The sequence below is a fragment of the Colletotrichum aenigma genome, assembly GCF_013390185.1.
Source record: "Colletotrichum aenigma strain Cg56 chromosome Unknown KSG_Cg56_contig06, whole genome shotgun sequence".
Lineage (NCBI taxonomy): Eukaryota > Fungi > Ascomycota > Sordariomycetes > Glomerellales > Glomerellaceae > Colletotrichum > Colletotrichum aenigma.
This window is the reverse complement of record NW_023500912.1, coordinates 1,706,941-1,728,492: the sequence shown is the minus strand read 5'-3', so window position 1 is coordinate 1,728,492 and position 21,552 is coordinate 1,706,941. Positions and strand designations below refer to the sequence as shown.

At 54.2% G+C, this 21,552-nt stretch overlaps 8 protein-coding genes across 8 annotated transcripts; 3 read left to right on the top strand and 5 right to left on the bottom strand.

The window, feature by feature from the left end:
• Positions 1-188: 188 nt before the first annotated feature.
• Positions 189-1,353, bottom strand: CGCA056_v009507 (uncharacterized protein; the record flags this gene model as incomplete). Its single annotated transcript, XM_037324754.1, has 3 exons — positions 189-702; positions 755-948; positions 1,012-1,353. 3 exons carry the CDS (start codon positions 1,351-1,353, stop codon positions 189-191), a joined length of 1,050 nt encoding a protein of 349 aa, XP_037176669.1.
• Positions 1,354-2,949: 1,596 nt separating this feature from the next.
• Positions 2,950-3,387, bottom strand: CGCA056_v009506 (uncharacterized protein; the record flags this gene model as incomplete). The annotated part of the gene is made up of 1 exon (XM_037324753.1): positions 2,950-3,387. The coding sequence occupies one exon, from the start codon at positions 3,385-3,387 to the stop codon at positions 2,950-2,952; it is 438 nt and encodes a 145-aa protein (XP_037176670.1).
• Positions 3,388-4,495: 1,108 nt separating this feature from the next.
• Positions 4,496-7,185, bottom strand: roqT-7 (Efflux pump roqT; the record flags this gene model as incomplete). The annotated part of the gene is made up of 4 exons (XM_037324752.1): positions 4,496-5,533; positions 5,586-5,643; positions 5,694-6,022; positions 6,070-7,185. 4 exons carry the CDS (start codon positions 7,183-7,185, stop codon positions 4,496-4,498), a joined length of 2,541 nt encoding a protein of 846 aa, XP_037176667.1.
• A 2,419-nt stretch (positions 7,186-9,604) lies between these two features.
• ELO2-1 (Elongation of fatty acids protein 2) lies at positions 9,605-10,714 on the bottom strand (the record flags this gene model as incomplete). The annotated part of the gene is made up of 3 exons (XM_037324751.1): positions 9,605-9,879; positions 9,954-10,236; positions 10,295-10,714. The coding sequence occupies 3 exons, from the start codon at positions 10,712-10,714 to the stop codon at positions 9,605-9,607; spliced, it is 978 nt and encodes a 325-aa protein (XP_037176668.1).
• Positions 10,715-13,184: 2,470 nt separating this feature from the next.
• On the bottom strand, positions 13,185-14,297 carry FUB10 (Fusaric acid cluster transcription factor FUB10; the record flags this gene model as incomplete). The annotated part of the gene is made up of 1 exon (XM_037324750.1): positions 13,185-14,297. One exon carries the CDS (start codon positions 14,295-14,297, stop codon positions 13,185-13,187), a length of 1,113 nt encoding a protein of 370 aa, XP_037176414.1.
• A 746-nt stretch (positions 14,298-15,043) lies between these two features.
• EGT (Ecdysteroid UDP-glucosyltransferase) lies at positions 15,044-16,751 on the top strand (the record flags this gene model as incomplete). Its single annotated transcript, XM_037324749.1, has 3 exons — positions 15,044-16,586; positions 16,649-16,675; positions 16,744-16,751. The coding sequence occupies 3 exons, from the start codon at positions 15,044-15,046 to the stop codon at positions 16,749-16,751; spliced, it is 1,578 nt and encodes a 525-aa protein (XP_037176674.1).
• A 367-nt stretch (positions 16,752-17,118) lies between these two features.
• FUS8-1 (Cytochrome P450 monooxygenase FUS8) lies at positions 17,119-18,690 on the top strand (the record flags this gene model as incomplete). Its single annotated transcript, XM_037324748.1, has 5 exons — positions 17,119-17,389; positions 17,444-17,871; positions 17,929-18,355; positions 18,404-18,462; positions 18,517-18,690. The coding sequence occupies 5 exons, from the start codon at positions 17,119-17,121 to the stop codon at positions 18,688-18,690; spliced, it is 1,359 nt and encodes a 452-aa protein (XP_037176671.1).
• A 561-nt stretch (positions 18,691-19,251) lies between these two features.
• CGCA056_v009500 (uncharacterized protein) lies at positions 19,252-21,051 on the top strand (the record flags this gene model as incomplete). The annotated part of the gene is made up of 1 exon (XM_037324747.1): positions 19,252-21,051. One exon carries the CDS (start codon positions 19,252-19,254, stop codon positions 21,049-21,051), a length of 1,800 nt encoding a protein of 599 aa, XP_037176672.1.
• Between the last annotated feature and the right edge of the window lie 501 nt (positions 21,052-21,552).

Genomic DNA, 21,552 nt, shown 5'->3' with positions numbered 1-21,552 from the left:
GACAACAATTCTTTGTGACATGACATGTCTTGATGTATTTGGTAAAAAGCTGATTCTGAATCCATGCGAAGAAACAGACTTTGGTTTGGTAGATTAAAGTGGTAGAACATTAAGTGATGGTATTCCTTTTACCCCAACGCCGCGCATTCACCAATGAGAAACGTTCCGAATCCCTTCATCAACCAACACTAGACATCTAGACCAGAAACGACAACTGCACTGACAAAGTCCTTTGGATGCCCAAAGGTATCCGATATCCCCGTGCCATTCTTTAAGTAGCAATACTCGCCCGGCGTCTTGATCATAGCCACAGAACGGCAATATCCCCCCTTCGCCACGTCCCCGTTGCCGAGGTTGAGGTAATATGCCTGGTTATGCGCCGCGCACAACGTCATGCACTCGTCAAACGTCGAGACGTACGCCTTGAGGATGTCGTAGATGCCCGGGTTGCCGTAGGCCGCTCCGCCGGGGTAGTTGACCTCGCACAGCTGGCGGAAGATCTGGCCCTGACCGTTGCTGAGACCCATGGCCTCGCCCTCGGCATCGAGCGGGGCGAAGGTCGTCGAGTTGATTGTGGGGCATCCGCCGTCGGTGGGGGCGGGGAGAACGCTGCCGGAGGCTTGAGCGGTGGCCGCGGCGGAGGTTGCGGCTGTCGTGGTTGTCGATGGGTTGGAAGACGCGGAGTCGGCGGTTGACGTTGGACTACTGAAAGGTTAGCTTGGCCAAGCTTCGAGCTCGGTTCGACTTGACTTACTCGGGTGAGGCATTGGCCTTCTGGGCTATCAGACCGCCTGCGACGCCGCCGGCGAGTCCTGCAGCCAGGACAATCACCAGGGCAATGACAAGACCCCAGAAGACAGGCACAGAAAGACCGAGAATCCGGCGCTTGCCAATTGCTGATGGCGCTGGTGGTGATGTTGACTCAACTGGCACGGCGTAGAGTTGGCTCTCCAGCCAATTCGCGTCTGAAGTGAGCGTTTGCCCTCAAGGACTCAAAGCCCCTGGGCTCACAATTGAGCTCTGCCCCGCTGGACTCTGAACATCGTCATGTGGTGTGTATGGGATCGGGGCGTTGGACCAGCGTACTGGCGCAGGCTCCAGACCGGGCTGCTCGTCCTGCAGGGTCTGTTGCTTGCTCTGGGATTTCTCGTCCTCGTTCTTGAGAGTTGTCAAAGACGTTTGCTGCAGCGACTTGGGCGAGTGTAGCGGCGGCGGCGACGATGACGTTGGGGAATGTGTCTGGCCCTCATCGTCGGGTCCTCTAAGCTGCCGCTGTCGTTGCACCTGTTGTTCATGTTTCTTCTGATGCCATTCGAGTTGCTGGTGGTGGTACTGGGCCTCGTGGTCGTCCATCTTTTTGCGCGCGAAGCAATTTTGGCTTAAGATACGATCGAAATATGCCGAATTCAAGCCAAGAATACCCAGCTAAGGGGTTGACTTGCAAAAGCAAAGCTAAAGGAATGACGTTTTGAGGATATTGACGTAACAGAGAAGTGGTTAAGGTGTCAAGGTGTAGATCTGGGTTGGGTATGAGTCGTAAAACAGGGTTCGCCGGGGACGAGACTGTCTCCAACATCTCCCAGCATCGCGGAATTAAATTACATTTAGGTGCTAGAACGCCGCTTGGCTGGCGCCCGCAGGAGATGCCATGGCCGCGGGATAGCAAGTTCCGTCACGCATATGCCGAAAGAGAAAAGGCAAACGCCGTGGAAACCTGAATGGAGCTTTCTTCTTCCATGTTGGTGCTTACTTTTGCATGAATCTGGCCTGGGTCCAGACCCAATTGAGACTGAGCGAGATTGATCCAGCGATGACTATCGCCTGACAAAGAGAAGCACCGCGTAGAGCACAACGCTCGTTGTGAGCCGCAACCTGGTGCGCCGGCGCGAGTCCATGCAGCTTGGTACCGCCCAAAATGGAGAAGAGGTCAGCCCTGGAGGGCGCTAGCGCAAGGGGTTTCCTGGAAAGGGCACCATGAGCCACCTTCAGCGCTTTGAGTGGCTGGATCGTGGTGGTGTCCAGGCATCGCAGGAGGAGTGCGAAGAGAGGATGCCCGAGTCTGTGGCTCGGAGATACCAGAAACGTGGTTCATGGTGGTCATGATGGTGTCTGTGCCATTGCTAGGAGAGGAAGACCCTGCCGACGAAGTCAGCCATCTGGTGTATGTTTCGGCCACATGTGTTCAATGGGCCCGCCTCATATTGAGAGCGACGCCTACTATAATACAAGCGTCATGTTCATGATGGAATCGCCAGAGGCAAAAGAATGCGGCGCGTCAGGCGATGATTCGCTTTGCTGACGATAAAGTGGCTGACGCAAGTTGAGGTGTAAGGTGGATGGTTGAAAGAAGAGGTGTCGGCGGGTAAGGACGTGCTAGAATTCAGGCATCCGATAAAATGTGATTGGTTGACTCGTAAACTCTAGTACGTGAATAAATATTGTGCAGCGGCACGGCCCTCGGCCTGTGCATAAGCCGCATAAGTGGTTCGTCTGAAGGGGGGCCCCTTCCTTCTTTCGGCAATTCTGATGACTTCCTCATGTCCATCTCCCGCCGTCCCTGATCCTACGGAAACGAAAGGATCAGCCCCGGCTTCCAGATCTTGTTCCGACATCAAAGACCACCTGAGCGCATGCCGTTTCTTGGTCTGTTGGCCCTCACCCGTCGTTAGCACCTCGCGGTGGCTTCAGGTCGACCAACGCACCGTCGGCGTAGACTTGGATCGCCAGAGCTGGACCACACGTTGGTGTCCTCATGTCCTTCTATCTTGACAAGAACAGGCAGCTAGAAACGGCATGATGATGGCATGTATTGCCAGCGCCAAGGGTTTCGTTGCCCTCTCAGCGGCTCCTGCTGACCTTCTCAGGCGATTTGACCACTTCGCCGCGATAAGATCTGGTTTAACGAATCGTCGTTACTTCGCCCGTCAATACCGTTGAGGCCTTCCTTCTTCAATGGCCAAGCTCGTGTCTGCCTTGGGTATCCGCCAGCTCATGTGTCGCCGCATGTCCCGATACCTCGTTGGGGACAAAGTGCCCTTCCGGCTTGCCCCAGTGCGACGGCGTGCTCGTGTAGGGCTGTTGATTGAATCCGGGCTGTTGGCCGTATCCAGGCTGCTGATAATTCGTCTGCGCCGCTCTTGACCTCTTCTTCTCGCGCATGAGCATGAGGGTCAGCGCGCCAACCGCGATGGCTAACGGCAGACCAACGCCCACTCCGATGCCGGCCGCCGCGCCTGTCGAGATTCCGTTCTCTGTAGCTGGACATGTCGAACCGGTCGCATCACTCGAGGTCGTCTCTGAGGCTCCTGCGCTTCCGCTGGTCGCAAACGCTGACGCTGTTGCCGTTGTTGCGCTGTCGGCGAGGTCCGTCGAAAGGGCCACATTCATCACCGCTCGGTATGCCCCAACAGTGAAGTTCTGCTTCGAGCAGTTATCGAGACTGGTGCACGCGAATACTTTTGAAGCGCATGCCCACACTCCTGCATGACGATTTGGTGCTGCCAAACCGAGTCAGTCTTCATCTGTCAGGCTTGCGCCTTTATTGCGGCTGAACCTCGAGGGCATCGACTTACTTGCGCCTACAATATCAGTCGTATCGCAATATTTCGGACATCCCGTCTGCTGGAAGTCTTTGTCCGTACACCCACCTCGGTACCAAGTTCTTTCGGTTGGCGACAGGCAAAGGCCGTTGGTCATGCAATAATGATTATTGAAGCAGCATGCAGCAGCTTCGTTGCCCGAGCCCACCGAACAGGCCTGCAGTAGAGGTGCTGACGAACCGCTTGGCCAGTAGCATGTCTGTGTCTGTCCAGCCGCCGAGGACGCCAGCGAGAGCGTTGCGAGAAACCAGCACGACAGATGCATTTTCACATTGAGTTGGAGAAAGATTCGGGCGACAAGAGAGAGGAGGGGAGGAGAATAAATCAAACCCGGAACGAACACTGATAAATACCGAAGGTACCGCGTCGCGCAGATCACTGCAATGAACCACCGACGTTGCTTTTGCGTTGTATTGCAGCTTCTTGGCGGCTGAACTTACCCCTGTTACCCGCCTTCCGCAAATGCAAACAACACCGGTTGCTCGCGCTCTGGTTCGAAGACTTGCGGTCATACAAAACTGGGGTTGCTCGCCGTGGGATTCGCATCCCTGATCGCTCGCCGGCTCATACGACGAATCACATCGCGATTGTGGCAGCTAGACGGTTTCAGCAGCACACCGGCGCCCCTCAAATCGTCCCTACAAGGCGAATCGAAGTAGGCGGGTACCTCAATCTGCTCCTGTAATTCTGCCTTAAATAAATACGCCAACGAAATGATGCAGCGTGGCTTACTACAAGCTCCCGCTGAGGTCTCTCCAACAGCCGATAATGTCGCGGGTAAGGCATACTTTGTTTTCAGCCCCCGAGCGCCATCGATGGGGCTAGGGGCCAAGGGGGAATTGCAATGTTCATTCGAGCAATCGTATTTCATATCTTAATCCTCCACTTATCTACAGCTACGCAGCCTTCTTTACTTTGACTGATTTCCACTCCATGAAGCATGCCGCAATAGCTGCTACCCCTGCCAACGGGATGGCCGCCGTGAAAGTAACCCTCAAAGCATCATTGTAAACCGTCATCATTCTGGGCAGCGCGCTTGCAGGAACTGCTGAACGGAAGGCTGTGGCGCCAGCTCTAAGAACCACGCGAATGTTGACACCAGGAACCAGATTCTTAGCTGCAGTCCGCAGGAGGTAGTTCTGGAACAACGTGTTACCCACAGAGACGAAGATGGCGCCTCCCAGAGACTGAGAAGCGACGACAGCAGCGGTGCCAACAGAAATGTCATCTGGTGGGAGAACGGCTTGCACCGCAGTCAAGCCCTGCTGGATTGACATGCCAAAACCTGCAGCCACGAGGATCTCGAAACCTATCCAATAGGCGATCGGTGTGCTTGGAGACAGCAAACGCAGAACGCCACAGCCTGCTGTGCCGATCATGCCGCCCACAACTGCCGGGGGCACGGGGTAGCCGACGACCGATACGAAGACCGCCGAGAGCACGGAGAAGATGCCGATGGTCGCCACGTAGGGTATCATGTCTACGCCGGACATGATGGCGTCCTCGCCACGGATGGCCTGGAACCACAGCGGCAAGAAATAGGTATGGATCATAAGCGCGCCGTAGGTGGAAAAGGCCGCGACGCAGGATGCCGCGACTGTCCGGTGGGTGATGATGGCTGGAGGGATCAACGCGCCGTCCTGCCTCCACCATTGCCATGCTGCGAAGACGATAGCAGTCGCCCCTGATCCCGACAAGAGGCCGATGATCTTGATGCTCGACCATGCTTGGCCACGGTTAGTAAGTTCGAGGGCCATGAACAGCATCACGCAGGCGCCCAGAAGGAAGATGTTGCCGAGGAGATCGAGTTCCAGAATTCTATCGAAGAACCTTGGCCTGACGCGAGGGGGCTGTCTGGGGTGAAAGAAGATGAGGAAGATAATCATGTTGGCGCCTACAACCGGCAGATTTACGAAGAAATTCCATCGCCACGTCTAAAAATTCGTCAGTCTCCTGTCAGGGAATTAGTTAGATTGGGTCACTTACGACGAGTTCAGTGAAAACACCACCGAGGAGAGGGCCAACAGTGGTTCCAATACCGAACCTGCAGGAAGTCAGCAAACATTGGGTCTCATGGTGGGGAACGTCTCATACATCAGTCCTACAATGGCTGCGTAAGCCGGTCTTAATCTCGAGGGAATCGCAGTTGCAACTACAACGAAGCTGCCCGTGAGAATGCCAGCGCTTCCAAATCCAGCCACGGCACGGCCTATAATAAGGACCATGGAACTTGGAGATAGGGCGCATATGAGAGAACCGCCAAGGAACATCAGCATGGCCAGCAGATACGACCATTTGACCGAGAAGAGCACAAAGATTCTACCAAAAAGAGGCTGGAAAGCGCATGCTGTGAGAAGATATGCCGAGCCGTACCAGCCGATATCCGCCGTGGACTTGAATTCTGAGGTAATTTGAGGAATAGCCTATTCTTGTCAGCATCCCAACACTTCTACGCAACAATTCAACTTACGGTAGTGATAATCGTCCTGTGCACCGAGATTATAAACACCACAAGGCAGATACCGATGATCAGAAACACCAACGGCCACCCTTCAACCCATTCCTCCTTCTCGCAAAATATGTCCGCCGCCAGCACTTGAGAGATTCTCTGCTGCGCCCTAAGCGCCTCCAACCTCCTCACCTGCCGCAGATAATCCTCTCCGTCATCCTCGTCAATGTCCGGCTCAAACGGCCTCGTGAAGCGACTAATCCTCGCTCCAGCCTTTCCAGGGTGCCGCTGCTCAGCAACAGGCGTGACGACCGACCCTCTCCTCACCGGCGAGCCCAACGAGCCGTTGAGAGACGGATGGCTCGCCAGATGCCGCAGCGATGGCGCAAAGATTGACGAGATGATAGACGCAGTCTCGGAGCGCGGCTCAGAGAAGTTGTTGCCGTCGCTCTGCACGTGCCGCGCCACCTGTACGTCTGACATGGCGTGTGAGGGAACCCTCTTCACATTCAGCGGGAACGCACGCTGCTCCGAACAACCAGCGGCAGCGGCGGCTTCAGAGGCGGCCGCCGCCTTGGGCGACATTGGCTGCACGCGCGGCGTTATCCGCAGGGAGCCGTGCCGCTGTGGCAGGGAGGACTTGCGCATCGGAACCACCGGGGCGTTGGCAAGCGTGACTGACGAGGCGCGGCGGTGGTGGCCGCAGTGTGAGCAGCGGGACACGGTCGAGTTTGCGCTGCCGGTGCTCTTTCTCCTGTCTGCCTTGTCGTCGGGGAGGACGACGACAGTTTCTGATTCTCGGCGGCGTCGGTCCTGGAGCGTGTTTGCTTGGGAGAAGCGGGACATCTTCTCCTCCCAGTCCTCCGTGAGTGATTCGGGGAGAATTTCCTCATCGTCGTCGTCCTCGTCGTCGTGGTCGGAATACGACGATGACCGGGAAGGTTTCTCGTCGACATCGTCAAGTTCTGGAGATGAGCCGGAGGTGCGGGAGGTACGCTCATCTGAGTCCTCTGCAATGATGGAGATGCGGGAGCGCTCAGCGCCCAGGAATTCCGAGGACGGACGCTCGTCTCTCGATCCCAGAGATGGCCGCCGTAGAGACCCGTCGGGTGACTTGCTGTCGTCGTCGCGGGCCATGGTGGATGAGTCTTGAGGCTTTCAGCCACTCTAGCAAGAGGAAATTTTGCGACGAGACAAGCCTTCTACTTGAGGCGAACCGACCAGTTTTGACTTGGATGACGGATGTCAGTGCTAGATGGTGATATGACAGGTCTGTGGGCGTGGTGGTGTCCTCATCCAGCTTAAAGAAACAGAGGCCCTTCCCCTCTCCACACAGAAACACACACACGCTCCCCTTCACAATCTCACTCGGCAATCGACCTTGTCTCGCCCGTCCGGACGCTAATCGTGACGACCTCATCGTCGGTGGCGCCGCGCGAGGACTGAAGGGAACGTCTTCAGCTGGGCGGGACGGTGTTTGACTTGGTGTCATCGCATTGGTGGCGTTTCGAGATAAGCACCGGCGGGGGGACGAGATCGTCGTTTGTTTGTCTCGGTTCTTGCCCGGGGTCGGGTTTGTGTGTAAGTCAGGTCGGCATGCAGGTCAGCCGGGGCCGGATGACCTTGCAGACGGCGCGGGTCTTTGGTCTCTCTTTTTTGCTGCGCAGTTCTTCGATGAGACCCCAAAGTCTGACGGAGTGATCTCTGATTGGGCAGACGTGGGCCGCAGAGCTAACGGGGGACGAAGCCAGTGGGCGATTTGATGGAGGGATTGGGTTTAGCGTTCACGCGCGGATGGAGGGGGAGGATGCTTCCGGGAAAGGGTCGAGAACCAGCGGGGAGGAAAACGGACTAGTTGATGTCATTGAGTTGAGGGGATGAACAAAGGAGTCCTTGGGGGAGCTAAGGGATGGTGAGGGGTGACTCGGCGACAGAGGCGCGAGCCGGTGCTGGTAGGGGATTTTGGCAAGGCCAATTGGAAGGACGGGAAGCTGCCTTGGGGTCATTGAGAAAGTTGGAGCTATTCTGGGATTTGAAGAAGGTGAAACTTGATTGTTGACAGAGAAGAATGGAGCGATGGTTGGAATCTGGGGTTGATGGAGGCTTGGATGTGTAAGTACAGGCTCAGATCTCTCTGAAAGAAACACACGGGTGTAGCCGCTGCGAGTGGCTCAAACGAAAATGATTGAACAGATTTGTTACAACACGAAACATGCATTTTCTTTCTCTTTGGCGGGAAACAAAATATTTCTGCTAGCCAGGTAGCTGCAGGAATGTAAGCAAGGCACCAGGAACGCCGGCTCGATCCGCGCCAACTCGGCTTCGAGCACAATTCATAGCTCTCTGCCGAAGATCCACTGGATTCACTTCGACTTTGCGCCGGTTCAGGGTCTAATGCAGGCCAGAATACCTAAGAAAACTTCCCCAGCGCCCCAGGCAATGGCGACAAGACGACGCCGAGGGCGCCGTGCGGGAGGCCGATGGGAAGTGTACTCGGACCGGGTTCCCGGACGGCACGCACGCACAAGATCGACGGAAACAGCCGGTTTGCGTCGCAGGGAACGGACGAGAATCTGAATGCTATGATGTTCTTCCGCTGCAGAACCGTTGTGCCACCCGAAGTCTTTTCGAATATTGCTTGAGAAAACAAAAGTGAGGCTGTGTGGCTGTCCGGCACATTTCGCGAAAAAGGATACGATGAGCCCAAGGCTGCATATGCGCTGCACACACGGACGCAGAGCGGGAGTGACCGTTCCGAAGAACGGCACGGTGTCCCAATGTCGCGATTGTCCGGGCCGCGCTTATGAGGATCTCGATGCTCCCGTTTCTCTCCATAGGTTGAAGAATGCGAAGAGACGACACAGCAGGGGGGATGCCTGCTGTCGATCATCCCGCCCAGTGGAAGACTGCCGGAGTCCACTCCGGAGCGCTTACTGAGACATATGAGGCGGGAACCTGCTGCCTGCATTTCACTTCGCTGATTCGAACATTACTAAGTTTTCGCATGTGAATGCTGATTGTTTGGCAGGACATCGTCTTTCTGGGGTTGGCCATTGCTTGCTTGGCTTGGTGATGAGGAAGAAACGAAAGCTTGCTGCCAGGGCGGAGGGGGGACGGGACGAGTTGCAAAGGAAGAGGTCGTCCGAACTGGGATTAGGTCGAACTACGGTTCCCTGCCTTTGCTTGGTATTCCGCATACGGTAAAAGACATGATTCGAGCCGTCGGACTCTTCAGGTAGCCATATGCGGACGTTCTTAAGTGTAAATGGGCAGCCTCTATCAATTCTTGAATAGAAATACATAGGAATCAAGTTAGTCGACATTAGTGAGCCAACATACGAATATTTTCAGGATTGCTTGTTGTCCGGCATGGCCTTGAACATCAAGCCGTTGACCACCTGCATTGACCATTCCGCCACCCCCCACGTCTTCTCCCCGCCACAGAACTCTACCTTGGTGTTTGAAACTTCGTCCGACCTCGAGCTCTGATCCGTCCAGAGCCAGGATTTCCCATGGGTATCACCCGGTTTATACATGCGCTCATCGAAATTACATTTCAGGTCTGAACTGGTGTCGTCGCGTCTCGCGCCGCAGCTGCCGAGAGGGCTGCCTTCTCGCTGGTGCCTGCTTTGGGCTTTTGGGCTGCAGCCCTGCTGCGGCTGGCACTTCTGTACGTGTTGATGTAGAACGCCACGAAAAGTAGCAGATAGGAGGTGATGACGACGCAGCCGGTAACAGCCGCAGTGATTTCACCTTCGCAACGGGCGATGTGTGGGAGCCAGGGGTAGTAAACATCGGCCCAGTGGTCGTAACAGACGAAGTAGATGAAGCCTGGGTAAAGGGTACACAGTCAGCACCAGAGTTCTCTTACTTATCGTTACGGAATTCATGGACGTGCGACTCACCAAGGTCAAGGACGAATTGCATGATTTGCAGCTTCGTAATCCATTTCTTCCACCACACCTTAACTCCACGAGCGGCTTGAAAGTAGTACCAGTACATCACGACATGGACAAGCAGATTCAACGAGATAGGAATCCATGAGATGGGCGTGTTGCCGTAAAGCTGGGTGAAGCAGAGGAAGACTGTCGCGGGATGATGGTAGCAGTGAAGGAAGGTAAGGGGCTTCTTCTTCGCCATCAGGAAGACGGTATCGATGAGCTCGTAGTACTTGACGAGGTAATTGACCTGTTTTTAGACGTTAGCTAGGGGGTTAGGAATGGAAATCTGACTCCTGATGACTTACATAGTACAGAGTGACCAACGGCTGGGTGGCGCCAGCGTACGTGCAGATGTTGTGGTAAAGGCCATCGCGCCAGAGTTGCGGGACGATTTGCTCGACAATCAGAAGAAGCAGTCCTGCGCTCAGAACTGAAAGAAAAAGGTTGTGAATCTTGAAGAGGCCGTTGAGTTCGATAGGCCTGCGTTCCCGCATCACCTCGCGTCCGCCAAAGATGACGACCAAGTACAGCGTGATAATAACCAGCGTCTCCGTCAAGGTCGAAAGCGGCGTGCTGCCGTATACGTACTCGAACTCGCTGGCTGAATACCCCGCAACGGAGGCGAAAACCTTGTCAAAGACTCTCCATGGCGACAGTATCAGCGACGGCGCCTCTTTGGCGATCGTGATGGTGTGGCTTTTGAAGGTGAGGTTATCCAACGACATGTTGAAGACGATGACAAACCACCGGGGATGTTTGCTAACCGGGAAGAAATCGGGACTGCTAATGAAGTGAGAGAGATGGCAACTTGTCCGTCTGCACACCAAACTCCAAGACGTCTTGGTTTTATTGCTCAGCCATCATCGAACAACACAAGGCCTTGGTTTCATCTGAATTTTCCATAAAGGTGACGGCATGCCTCCGCTCTAAAGCGGTTCGCAGACGGGAAACTTGCAGCGTCTGGCCTGCTAGTTTCCGCAGCCTAGCTCTGGGGTGGTGTGGCGGCTCCTTTAATCATGGCAAACTTGAAATGTTTGCCAAGTCAACTAATTATCGACTTTACTGCAGTCTGAATTCGGTTTGGACGATGTGAATGAGTCGGGCCATGCACAGTTGACAACAGCCAGCTTCCCACCCCAAGGTTCGCCATGGGCGGGTATTCAATGCGCCCTGTCTTTTAGCCTTTGGAGCACAGCCAACCCGTGAGGGGATATCCCTTCTCTGAACTTTCCGATGGGAGCCGTTGGATGGTCTGATTTGTCGAGGGTGAGCTTGCCGGACAGCCTCCATGCTTGATGGATTACGCCGCGCGCTGGCCCATGCTGAACCATAAGTATCGCTTGCCCGAAGGTGTGCGCTCTAGAAATGGGATCTACAGTCTCGACCGTGGTCTCGAACGGCTGTTTCACACGACTCCTTGCAACTCAATCGCGATCGACTTGTCAACACTGATTCAGGACATGACTTCATAGCTTCAGAATTACACAACTCTGGTGGAGCTTCGTAAGCCGTATGAACTACATCGCCTCGAGAATAAATCCTCTGTAAAGACTTTGGTTGAGGTTTGCCTCATTTCAATTGAAACCGGGACGTCATTACGATGTTTAAATCGAATGTCCGGAGAGCGAGATCAAAGGCAAGGTCTCGAAGGTAACGTCCCTAGAGAATGAAACCCTTGAACTTGGAAAGACCCAGCTAACACAACTTGAGGTCTTTATCTCCGTAAAACCATCGATGCCAATTCAAATTCTACTGGAAACGAAATACCTATCATATTCCCATCGCTGGCTGAAAGTCCAGCTCATGTTGCTGTCCACACTTACGATGAAGGCCTCGCACATTCGAGCACCTCACTAAGCGGTAAGGAGCCACAGCTAAGCTTACAACAGAGCTTCCAAAGTTATGAAAAGCATTACAACAAGGCCATTCCACTGCTTTGCGAACATCTTGTAGTAGTTTGCCTGTGGGGCCTAGGACGGCAACCCTTCATGATTGCCATTGTGAGCTCCACCGTCAACCAATCAATTCAATCCTCGATAGTCTAGTGGTGAGGATATCGGCTTGTCATTAAACGATTCGCCGGGGACCGGGGTTCAATTCCCCGTCGAGGAGTCAGTTAGTCAATCTCTTTAATGGGGTGATTATTTTTGCTGGTTTGTTATGAGGGAGTGTGGGCGAGTTGCGGAGTCGCGCGCTTCCCGCCCTTGTTTAGACCCACCCATGCAGCATCCGGCAAGGTGCGGATCCCGGCGGCCAGTCGGGATGCTTGAGCCTGCCGTATCCGGCAAGAGTCTTTGGGAATGGACTTACAATCGAGTGGTTCTAAATGAAGAGCTTTGTGTTAGTCCATTGTAATGCGACGTTGACGAGTCAATGTGAGTGTCAGATGAAAAGAGTCAAGAAATGACTTGCGAATTGCTGGGGCCTTTTTGGAATGTTTTGCTGTATTGCATGCGAGCACATTCCAGTTGCGTTTTCCATATGATGTTCAGCGGTGGCAACCCGACAACTGTGCTTTTGAGAATAGCTGCGCCGCTGCCCATAGTCGCGCAACGTCTTGTAGACGCCATGCTTATGTCTATATGGAGAAGAATCGATGGAGTGTTCCGATTCATTGCAAGTGGGGAGGATTCAGGAATGACGGCCATCATACATGAAGCATAAATTGCTACTCAAGTCGACACATTTCCTGACCATCTAAAATGGCAGCCGCCAAGCTCGTGAAATACGTCTTGAAGGCGAGAGGGAAATCTTTTGCCTCAATCATATTATTACACCAGAGCCGCTGTACATGATCCAGCTCCAGTAATCTCGTTTATTATTATGACGGATAGGGAAAATAGGATAACAGCATTATCAAGTACGAAGCCGAAGAAGGAGAAGACGAAGAAGAAGACGAAGAAGAAGACGGCAACGAAACCAACGACAGTAGTAACAATGGAGATATTATTAGAGGAATCGTCTTTTAATATAGTAGGTAGTAGTCCGGCCGGTTAGTTTGAAGTATCTCCGCACCCGGAAACCATCCTTAGTCCCGCCTAGCGAAGCAGATCGAACACACGACATATCGACGCGAAAGATAACCATCAAACCAAATCCAGAAAAAAATGATTTCCTAAGGAAGAGGGTATTCGTAGATGGGGATGATCTGTGGGCCTGTCGACTTGAAGTTGACACCACGTGAGGCAGACCACATCAATCCAGCCCAGCCATCAAATTGTCGCCACCTGCCTTAGTGATGTGCCCCTGAACAAAGCGAATCTTTTCAGAGTACTGATCCATGATGGCAGGTAACAGCCCCTGAGCTCCCTTGGCAGTATCCATCCTCGGAAACGAATCCAAACCCAGTTCGACGGCTTTCCGCATTGAGTCCAGCTGGTCCTGGAGCGCTGTCAGGAGAATGTAGATGCACACTGGATTCGCGAGATTATGCACAGATGCAATGTCAGGCACGGCGGCCGGCGTGAAGCCGAGCTCTTTCATGCTGGCGTTCGACAGCAGCGCGGGGTCGATTGCGCATACGCCAGCTTCGCCAGATACCAAGAAATCTGATTCCGAAGGCCGCTTCTTCAGAGATGGAAACGCCAGCTCAAGAATGTCGACAAAGACCTCTAGGACCAGCGTGGCCGGCGACACAACCATCATCAGAGCCGTCTCGTCTGACATGGAGTCTAGCATGGGTTTGCGAAAGGCGAATTTGGCGCCGCCCATCATCAGCCAGGCGTTGAACTTTGTCACCTTCTGGGTGATGTGCAGCATTTCCTGGATGGCGCTGGAGGCATCGGTCCCAGGATGCCGAGAGAACACGGCGGCATGCTCCCTCCTCTTTGCGACGAGCTGCTGCTGAAACGCCGACAGCTGCTCGAGCCTCTTGAGGACGATGACTTCGGGCTTTGCCGCCTTCTTCAGTTCGTCAAAGTCATGTTGCAGGGGACAGTCTGCCGACGGGAAGCAGACGATGCCCATGTCCATGCCGTCCCATGCTTCCCAGGGGATCGGTGTTTCTTCCAACGTAGACGGCAGAGCCTGGGAAACTAGATCGATAGGCTGTGATGGAGTGTCTGAGGATAAGGTCGATGGCGGTGTCAGAATTGGCCCAGCTTCCGGACGGGTCTGCGCAGGGGGCTTCTTCGGTGGTCTGCCCGTCTTCAGCGCGGGACTGAAGACGCATGCGACGCCTTCGCGGCTGCATTTCTGACATGGCCCATCGCCCTCCTCCGGACCTCGCAGGCAGCGGACCTTCTTAAAGTGGCACGCATCGCAGGCCTGGCGGATCCCTGTGAACGGTCGTCGACTTGATCTGGTCATCGATACAGATACAGAGAGCTGAAGTTGCGATCGTTGAGTTTGGATGACATGTTGAGAACGTGACCAGGGTCCAAGAATTCGTCTTACTGTGCCGTCTCCAGTCTTACCTCGATTGGTAAATGGTCAGAAACGTGGCAGCAGGCAGACGACGAAGGATCCGGATCCTGGACGGCGTCGTAGGACAATCATGCAACATGTGAACAGCTGATACCAGCTGCAGCCCTTGGCGATTCCGAGTTGACGCTCAGAGCTTCTGCTTGTTCATCTTACGATGTTGCTTTCTTTTTCACGCGAGGCTGGAATTTCAGAATTCTTTTGGCGTCTACGAGGAGGAGTAAGCTCGCCATGGCTGATCTGCTGTTCGTTTAGATGCTGTAATTGGAAAATAAGCTTTGAACGAACGGGAAACAGTTGTTGAGCAACCAGCTATCCCCAACACCTGGCTTTTCAAGACACGGATCAAGAGTTGAGAAGGGTTTCGCCCATTTCACGAAGTCATCGGGCTTTTTATAACTGTTGCTATGGCTCGGGAAATAACCGTTCAACATACCCATAGGAGGCGCGTCATGGCAAACCGAACCCTGCTGCCTGCAGGAGAATGTCACTCCACCAACCTGCCGAAACTCGCCGAGATGATGCAACCCGCCGAGCCGCTCTAGAAAAGGCATCAATTGTCCCATTCTCTCGCCTATCTCTCATGTTCAACTAGCCTAGAACTGATGTCAAACATCTGGTCAGGAAACATGATGGCTACTTCCCCAGAAACCTTCCACAAACGCAGGATCCTCCTCGTCTCAACCGTCGGCGGCTTCACCCACGCAGCCCCGGTTCTCGAACTCGGCGCGGTCCTTGCGGCACGCGCCCACGAGGTCCATTTCGGCACCAACACGGGTCAAGAACATTGGGCTTCCGCTTACCCATCCATCAGTCGCGTCCATAGCTTCGGCCCCGCCCTCCCGGACGATGAGGCGGAGCAGCATTACACCCGCATGAGGCAATGGCGGCCCAGCGATGGCGTCGGCTCGATCATGCAGTCCAAGTACCTCTTCGATTCGTATTGGCCGGACGCCTATTTCCACCTACGTGAGCTGGTGCTGGATCCGGATACTAGGCCAGACATGATCGTTGCCGACTTCTTCGTTGATGCTGCCGCCAAAGATATGATGATCGAGTTCGGTGTGCCCATTGCCATCATGTGGCCGCAGATGCCTTATCTACTGGCCCCGGCGAGCTACACACCCGGCCAGCCCGGGTTCCAAGTCGACTTCACACCGACGTCGGAAAGGGCATCCATCTGGTCGCGCATCAGGAACGAAATGGTGTTGTTCTGGGCTCTGCCGCATATCATGGCGTGGACGCGGTGGTTCAAGAAATTGAGGAAGCGGCAGGGCGTCCATCACGCGTTGCCAGTGGCTGCAAAACCGAATCACCTCGTCTTCATCAACTCGTTCTTCGGTCTTGAGCCTCCCAAGGACTTGCCGCCTCTGATGGTTCCGGTAGGCCCGATACTCAGCGATGAGTTTGCTGGGCTCGACGATATGTATCTGGATTTCCTCGAGTCTCATGACAAGACTGTGTACATAGCTCTTGGCACCCACATCGTCCTCCCTGACGAGGACTTGGCCAAGCTGATTCGTGGTTTCATCATAGCATTGGATATGGGGCACATCAACGGCGTGATATGGTCCATGCCAGCAGCCGCCAAGGGACGTGCCGATACGACGGCCTCTTTTGTGAGGAAGTGTGGGTCAAATCTGACAGTCGGGCGGATTTTTGATGGAAGACACTCGGAGTTTCTCGTCACAAGCTTTGCGCCGCAGCGAGCCATACTACAGCACACCAGTACCAGGCTCTACCTCACTCACGGAGGTAGCTCCAGCGCGAACGAAGCCCTATTCCATGGAAAGCCCGTTCTCGTCATGGGCTACTTCTTCGACCAGCTCGCTAACAGTGCGCGCTTGGTCGAGGCGGGAGTCGGTCTGGCCATGGACAAGTTTGACTTGACGCCCGAGGGGATGGCCAGCCGAATTTGGGCCATTGTAGTCGACCCCGAAGGCAAGATTGCCAGAAACGTCGAGCGCATGAAGAGAATTGCGCGCGTCGCTTCGCGGAGGAAGCACCTTGCTGCTGACATGGTGGAGGAGGTCATCCACGACCACGAGCTACGCTTCAGACGTGGCCAAGAACTCCGGCCCATGCATCTCCAGACCGCGGATATGAGAATGCCAATTTGGAAGGCGCGGAATTGGGACTTGTGGGCTGCTTCGCTTCTGTTTGCGACGATGACTGGTACAGTCTGTTTCCTGGGTGTGGGATACATCAGGCGGCTTGACTCTAACAGCTTCAAACAGGTTATGGAGATGTTGCGAAGGCTCAAGGTGAGGTGATAGGATACCTGGACTTGTAGCACCCAATTGATTTCATCGAACCCGGTCAGCTTGACGAGATTGGTGAGACGATCCTTCTCATGCACAAGGCTCAATTGGCTGTTGATATGGCGGAATACACGTCTGACGTGTGCAATCTCTGCGTTTCGCAGGGGTATTTACAAGCCATTGTTATCTGAAATGGCAGAAGTCCCATTCCGAAGTTGCCAATCATAAGCGCTATGTATGTAAGCTTGGGATTCAGCCACACGTGTAATCCCAGCATCCAGACTGTCGGGTCTTGAGCCAGGCAGCTGAAGTCCCTTCATTCCAGACTTTTTCCATCTCCTTGACAAAGTCGAGGGAGATCTTCCTCCGCGCGTCAACAACGCTGCGGTTTTGTTGAGGCATCACATTCGCGTCGACTTCTGCTATACGGTGGACAGAATCTCAGCATGGATTCGTCTAACAGCAATGTGATGCTCGGACAACCTGGTCTAGATCTCAAGACTGCAGCCACGGTCTTCGGTTTGCTTGCTCTTGTCTACTATGGCATCGAGATCTTGAAGGCGGTATGGATCGGCCTCACAGGACCGCTTAGCAAGGTCCCTGGGCCGTGGTTGAACAGATTCACCGCCGTTCCATGGAAATTGACGGTCATCACCGGCAAGTCAGGACAAATGTGCGTCGACTATCCAAAGAAGTACGGCGAAATTGTCAGAATCGGTATGCATCACTGCCTTCCCTTGGGAAACTTCACAGCACTGACTCTGCCACTAGCCCCCAACGTTGTGATGATTTCCAACAAGGAGGCAGTCCACCAAATTGTCGTCGAAAAAGACCTCCGCAAGAGCGCTGCGTACGAGAAGTTCCGCCAGGACAAAGACATCGCGACGATATTCACGATACGAGACCGCGCAGAGTACCGCACCCGGCGACGCCTGCTGTCCCACGGCTTTTCGGTCAGCTACATCAAAGGTCTCGAGCCGATGATGATGAGCTGCATCAGGGATCTGGAGGAGGTGATTGATGAACGTTGCGCCGCTGCCGCCGGCGGGAAGGCAGAAATCGACATCTGGCATCTCTTTGGATGCTTGACCTCTGATGTCATGAGCGAGACTTCTTTTGGAGGCTCGTTCAAACTGGTGAAGAACGGGGAGCATCCCATCCGTTTGAGGATGTCGCAGAACTTCAGACGCAACGCTGTCGTGAGCAGTCCTTTGTGAACCCGGCTCATTGAGTATAGCCCAACTAACCGAGTCAAGTACCAAACCCTGCCTTTCTTACGTTGGATCCCCTTCCTGCCAAAGTCGCAAGACCCCGAGCTTAAGAGGCTGGTCGACGAGGTCATTGCGCGAAGGAGAACTTCGCAAGACAAGATAGCTAAGCCTGATATCCTGCAGTTGCTCCTCGACACTCACGACCAGAATCCAGAAGACTTCTCAGACAAGGTAGTCATGGCAGAGATGTTCCTCTTCATGTTGGCTGGTGGCGAGACAGCGGCTACCACGCTGATCTTTGCATTCATATTCCTCTTGGACGACCCGGTCCGTTACAAAAGGCTTGTGGACGAGATCCGCCAAGTCTTCCCTGAGGCAAGCCCGCCAGTGACGAATGAAATGACGGCGAATCTGCCGTTCCTCAACGCCGTTCTGAAGGAGACTTTGAGGCTCAGAGCACCAGCAGCTTCTGGTGAGGTTCTCGTCTGGCGAAGGCTTGCAGTTGCTGACGTCTATGTAGGATTACAAAGACAAACTGATGAGGATATCGTTCTGGCTGGGCATCTCTTTCCCGCTGGAGTAAGTTGTCTCCCGGCCTAGCCGCTGTTGCTTAGGGTATCTAACACGACCAAGACTGCCATTACTGCCAACACGTTCCCATTGCACTTGGATGAGAAGGAGTGGCCCGACGCCGACGATTTCGTTCCCGAAAGGTGGCTCTCTAATTACAAAGGCGTTCCAGCCGCCGAAAAGATGTCGTACTACCCATTCTCTGCGGCGTCTAGAAACTGCATTGGCAAACAGTGAGATCTCCCACGCCTTTCGAGTTCACCGAGAATACTAATGATCGCATCAGATTTGCGTGGAATGAGCTTCGTCTTACGATGGCTTCCCTCCTTAGGAGATATGATTTTTTCTTCGTGCCTGGCCAGTCTCGGGAGACAATGGTTCTGGTAAGCCTGCAGCTCAAGTCTGACAAGTACTTGATTGGTGTCAGGCCGAGAGCTTAGTGCAAGAGAAGGCTCTAGGCAGGAGACTGAGATTTTTAAGGCAGAAGGCTAGCTTGAGTTCCTTCTAGAACAGACATGTCAATGGACAAATTTGAAAATGCTAGGCTTAGGTCGTTGTGTGACACTTGATCCTGAGCTTCATGATCTGGGTGAGATCGGTGGGACAAGCAGGCATCCACGGCACCCCCACCAAGAAAATGGGCACGCGCAACCTAGACCCCACTTACGTAATGCGACGCGACCCTGGCCAGTCGATTACCTAATCCAGTCCAAGCTCCGAAATTCCATGCTCCGCTGGATTTTTTTTCTTGTCGACCCTGTTCTTCCGACCATCCATCTCTCCCATCTTTCTTCCACCATGGCCACAGTCAGAGACAGCTTTCTCGACCTCGAAAAGCACCGTCTGCAACTTGAAGACAATATCGCCAAGTTGCAGAAGGCTCTGCAGCACTGGCGACAATGGGACGCGGAGTATGAGTCCTTGAAAGAGGAGATCGAGTCTGCTCCCCAACCCGCCAGCTCTGAGCACCTCGCGCGCATCCGCCGGGACTTTGAGGGCGAGGTCGTCGACAAGAAGGAGATCAACGACTTGTTTGGCAGGATCGACCTCAAGCCTGCTGAGCAGATTGTCAATCTTCTGACGCGTCGCATCGACTACGTGTCCAAGAACATCGAGACACTCGAGAAGCAACTCGAGTCTGCCGAGCAGAAGCACGCCGCCGCCAGCATTGTCAGCAACCCCGACGTGCGCGACGAAGATGGCCTGCCCATAACAGAGATCATCGAGGAGCTCGACGAGGAAGGCAACATTGTTGCTAGTCGGCTCCAGCGTCCGGGCGACTCCAGTGGGCAGATCAGGGAGATCTTGGAGAAGGCCGGCGTCAAGGACATTCCTGAGGGCAAGACTGAGAGGTCGGAAAAGGTCGAAGCGATCGTCGAGGATGTCACCGACAAGCCTACTGAGGCTCCAGCACTGAAGGAGGAACCCGTTCCTGCCATCGAGCCGCCCCAGTCTGAGCACAAGGTCGACGACATCGTCCCGGTCAAGAAGACTGTCTCCTTCTCGGAAGACACCAAGCCGGCTTCAGAGCCTCAGATTTCCAGAAACGCCCAGCGCGTGGAAGAAATCATGAAGACGGCGAAGGATCAGGAGGAGATCAGCCGGCAGCCTCCTGTCGTTCCCGAGGGCGAGACTGAGGAAGACGCACTCCTCCGCCGAGAGATGCTCAAGTACGGCATGGAGGAGGTCGGGGCTGTCGTCGCCGAGTTGACGCTCGAGGAAGGCTCCGGCGATGACGACGATGACTGGGAGTACGACTACTCTGACCTTGACGAGGACGAGGAAGAGGACAAGTACGGACGCTCCACCAGCAGCGTCCTTGACGACGGCTACCATCAGCGGATGCTTGAGCTCGAGAAGCGACTTGGTGTCAAGTCTCGCTTTACGGAGCAGGCCGAGGAAGAGGCGGATGACTCTGAAAACGAGGATAAGCAAGGCATCGGTCGCATCGTTATCAAGCGTGGCGAGCAGGCCAAGGCTTCAGAACCTCCCAAGTCTACGCCTTCCCCAGTCGCTTCCAGCCTGCGAACCTCTTCGCCGACCGAGTCTGACAGCAAGAAGAGTGTTCGCTTCGCCCAAAACCTCGATATTGCTCCTGACACAACGCCTACAACATCGCTGCCAGCTGTCGATCCCGAGGTTCCCACAGAGCCCATCGTCGAGCCTCTTAGCGACATTGTTGAGCGCTCTGGCCCTGCGCAGCAAACAGAAGTCAAGTCTACACGCAAGGCTTCACGCTTCAAAAAGCAAAGAGCAGCCCCGACCGTCGTTGACGACGACGCTGTCCCCAAGGGTCCAATGGATGTACCTGTCCGTTTCCTCGACCAGGACCGACCCACTGCCCCTACCGGCCCAGAAGGCAAGACGCTCGCCGATGCCATCGTGGAGAAGGAGGCCAACCCAATGGACGACGATGCCTTTGGGGATGACTTCATCGACCAAGACGTTGCCGACGAGTACCACCGCAAGCGGAGAAACTTCATCCAGAAACAGGGTGGTTTCTTGCAAGAAGACACCTCTGTGATCCGGCCACTGGACGAGGCCGAAGGCGGTCAGCGCATCAGCAAGTTCAAGGCTGCTCGTCTTTCCAAGCAGTAGACGGCCGGATCTCAACCCAATAGGTACGTGGTCATATTTTCTTTCCTCAACACCCTTCCCCAAATGATGATTTAGACTTCAAAAATACAGTTATCCCTGTCCGAGATACAAAATATGTGTGGATGTAATCTACCTTCTGATTTGGCATCTTTTCTTTGCTCATGGCTGGACTCGTCTTCGGGAAGACTTGACTGACTCAATTCTCAGATACTCAACCAAGTGAATAACTTCCAACATCACACGCCCGTCCCATCCATCATCCCAAGTAAGACGATCTTCTTTTTCCCTTCACCCCCTCCTCCCAAATGATGAATTAGACATCAAAAATACAGTTATCCCTGTCCGAGATACCAAAATACGTGTGGATGTATTCTACCTTCTGATACCACTTTTACTTCCCAATGTTGTTTGCATCAGTTCGTCAGGAATCTTCGCTAATCAACATCCCAGATGCCGCGTCAAGTGATTCGTGCGCCGAGGCTGCTCCATGCCCTCTTGTCT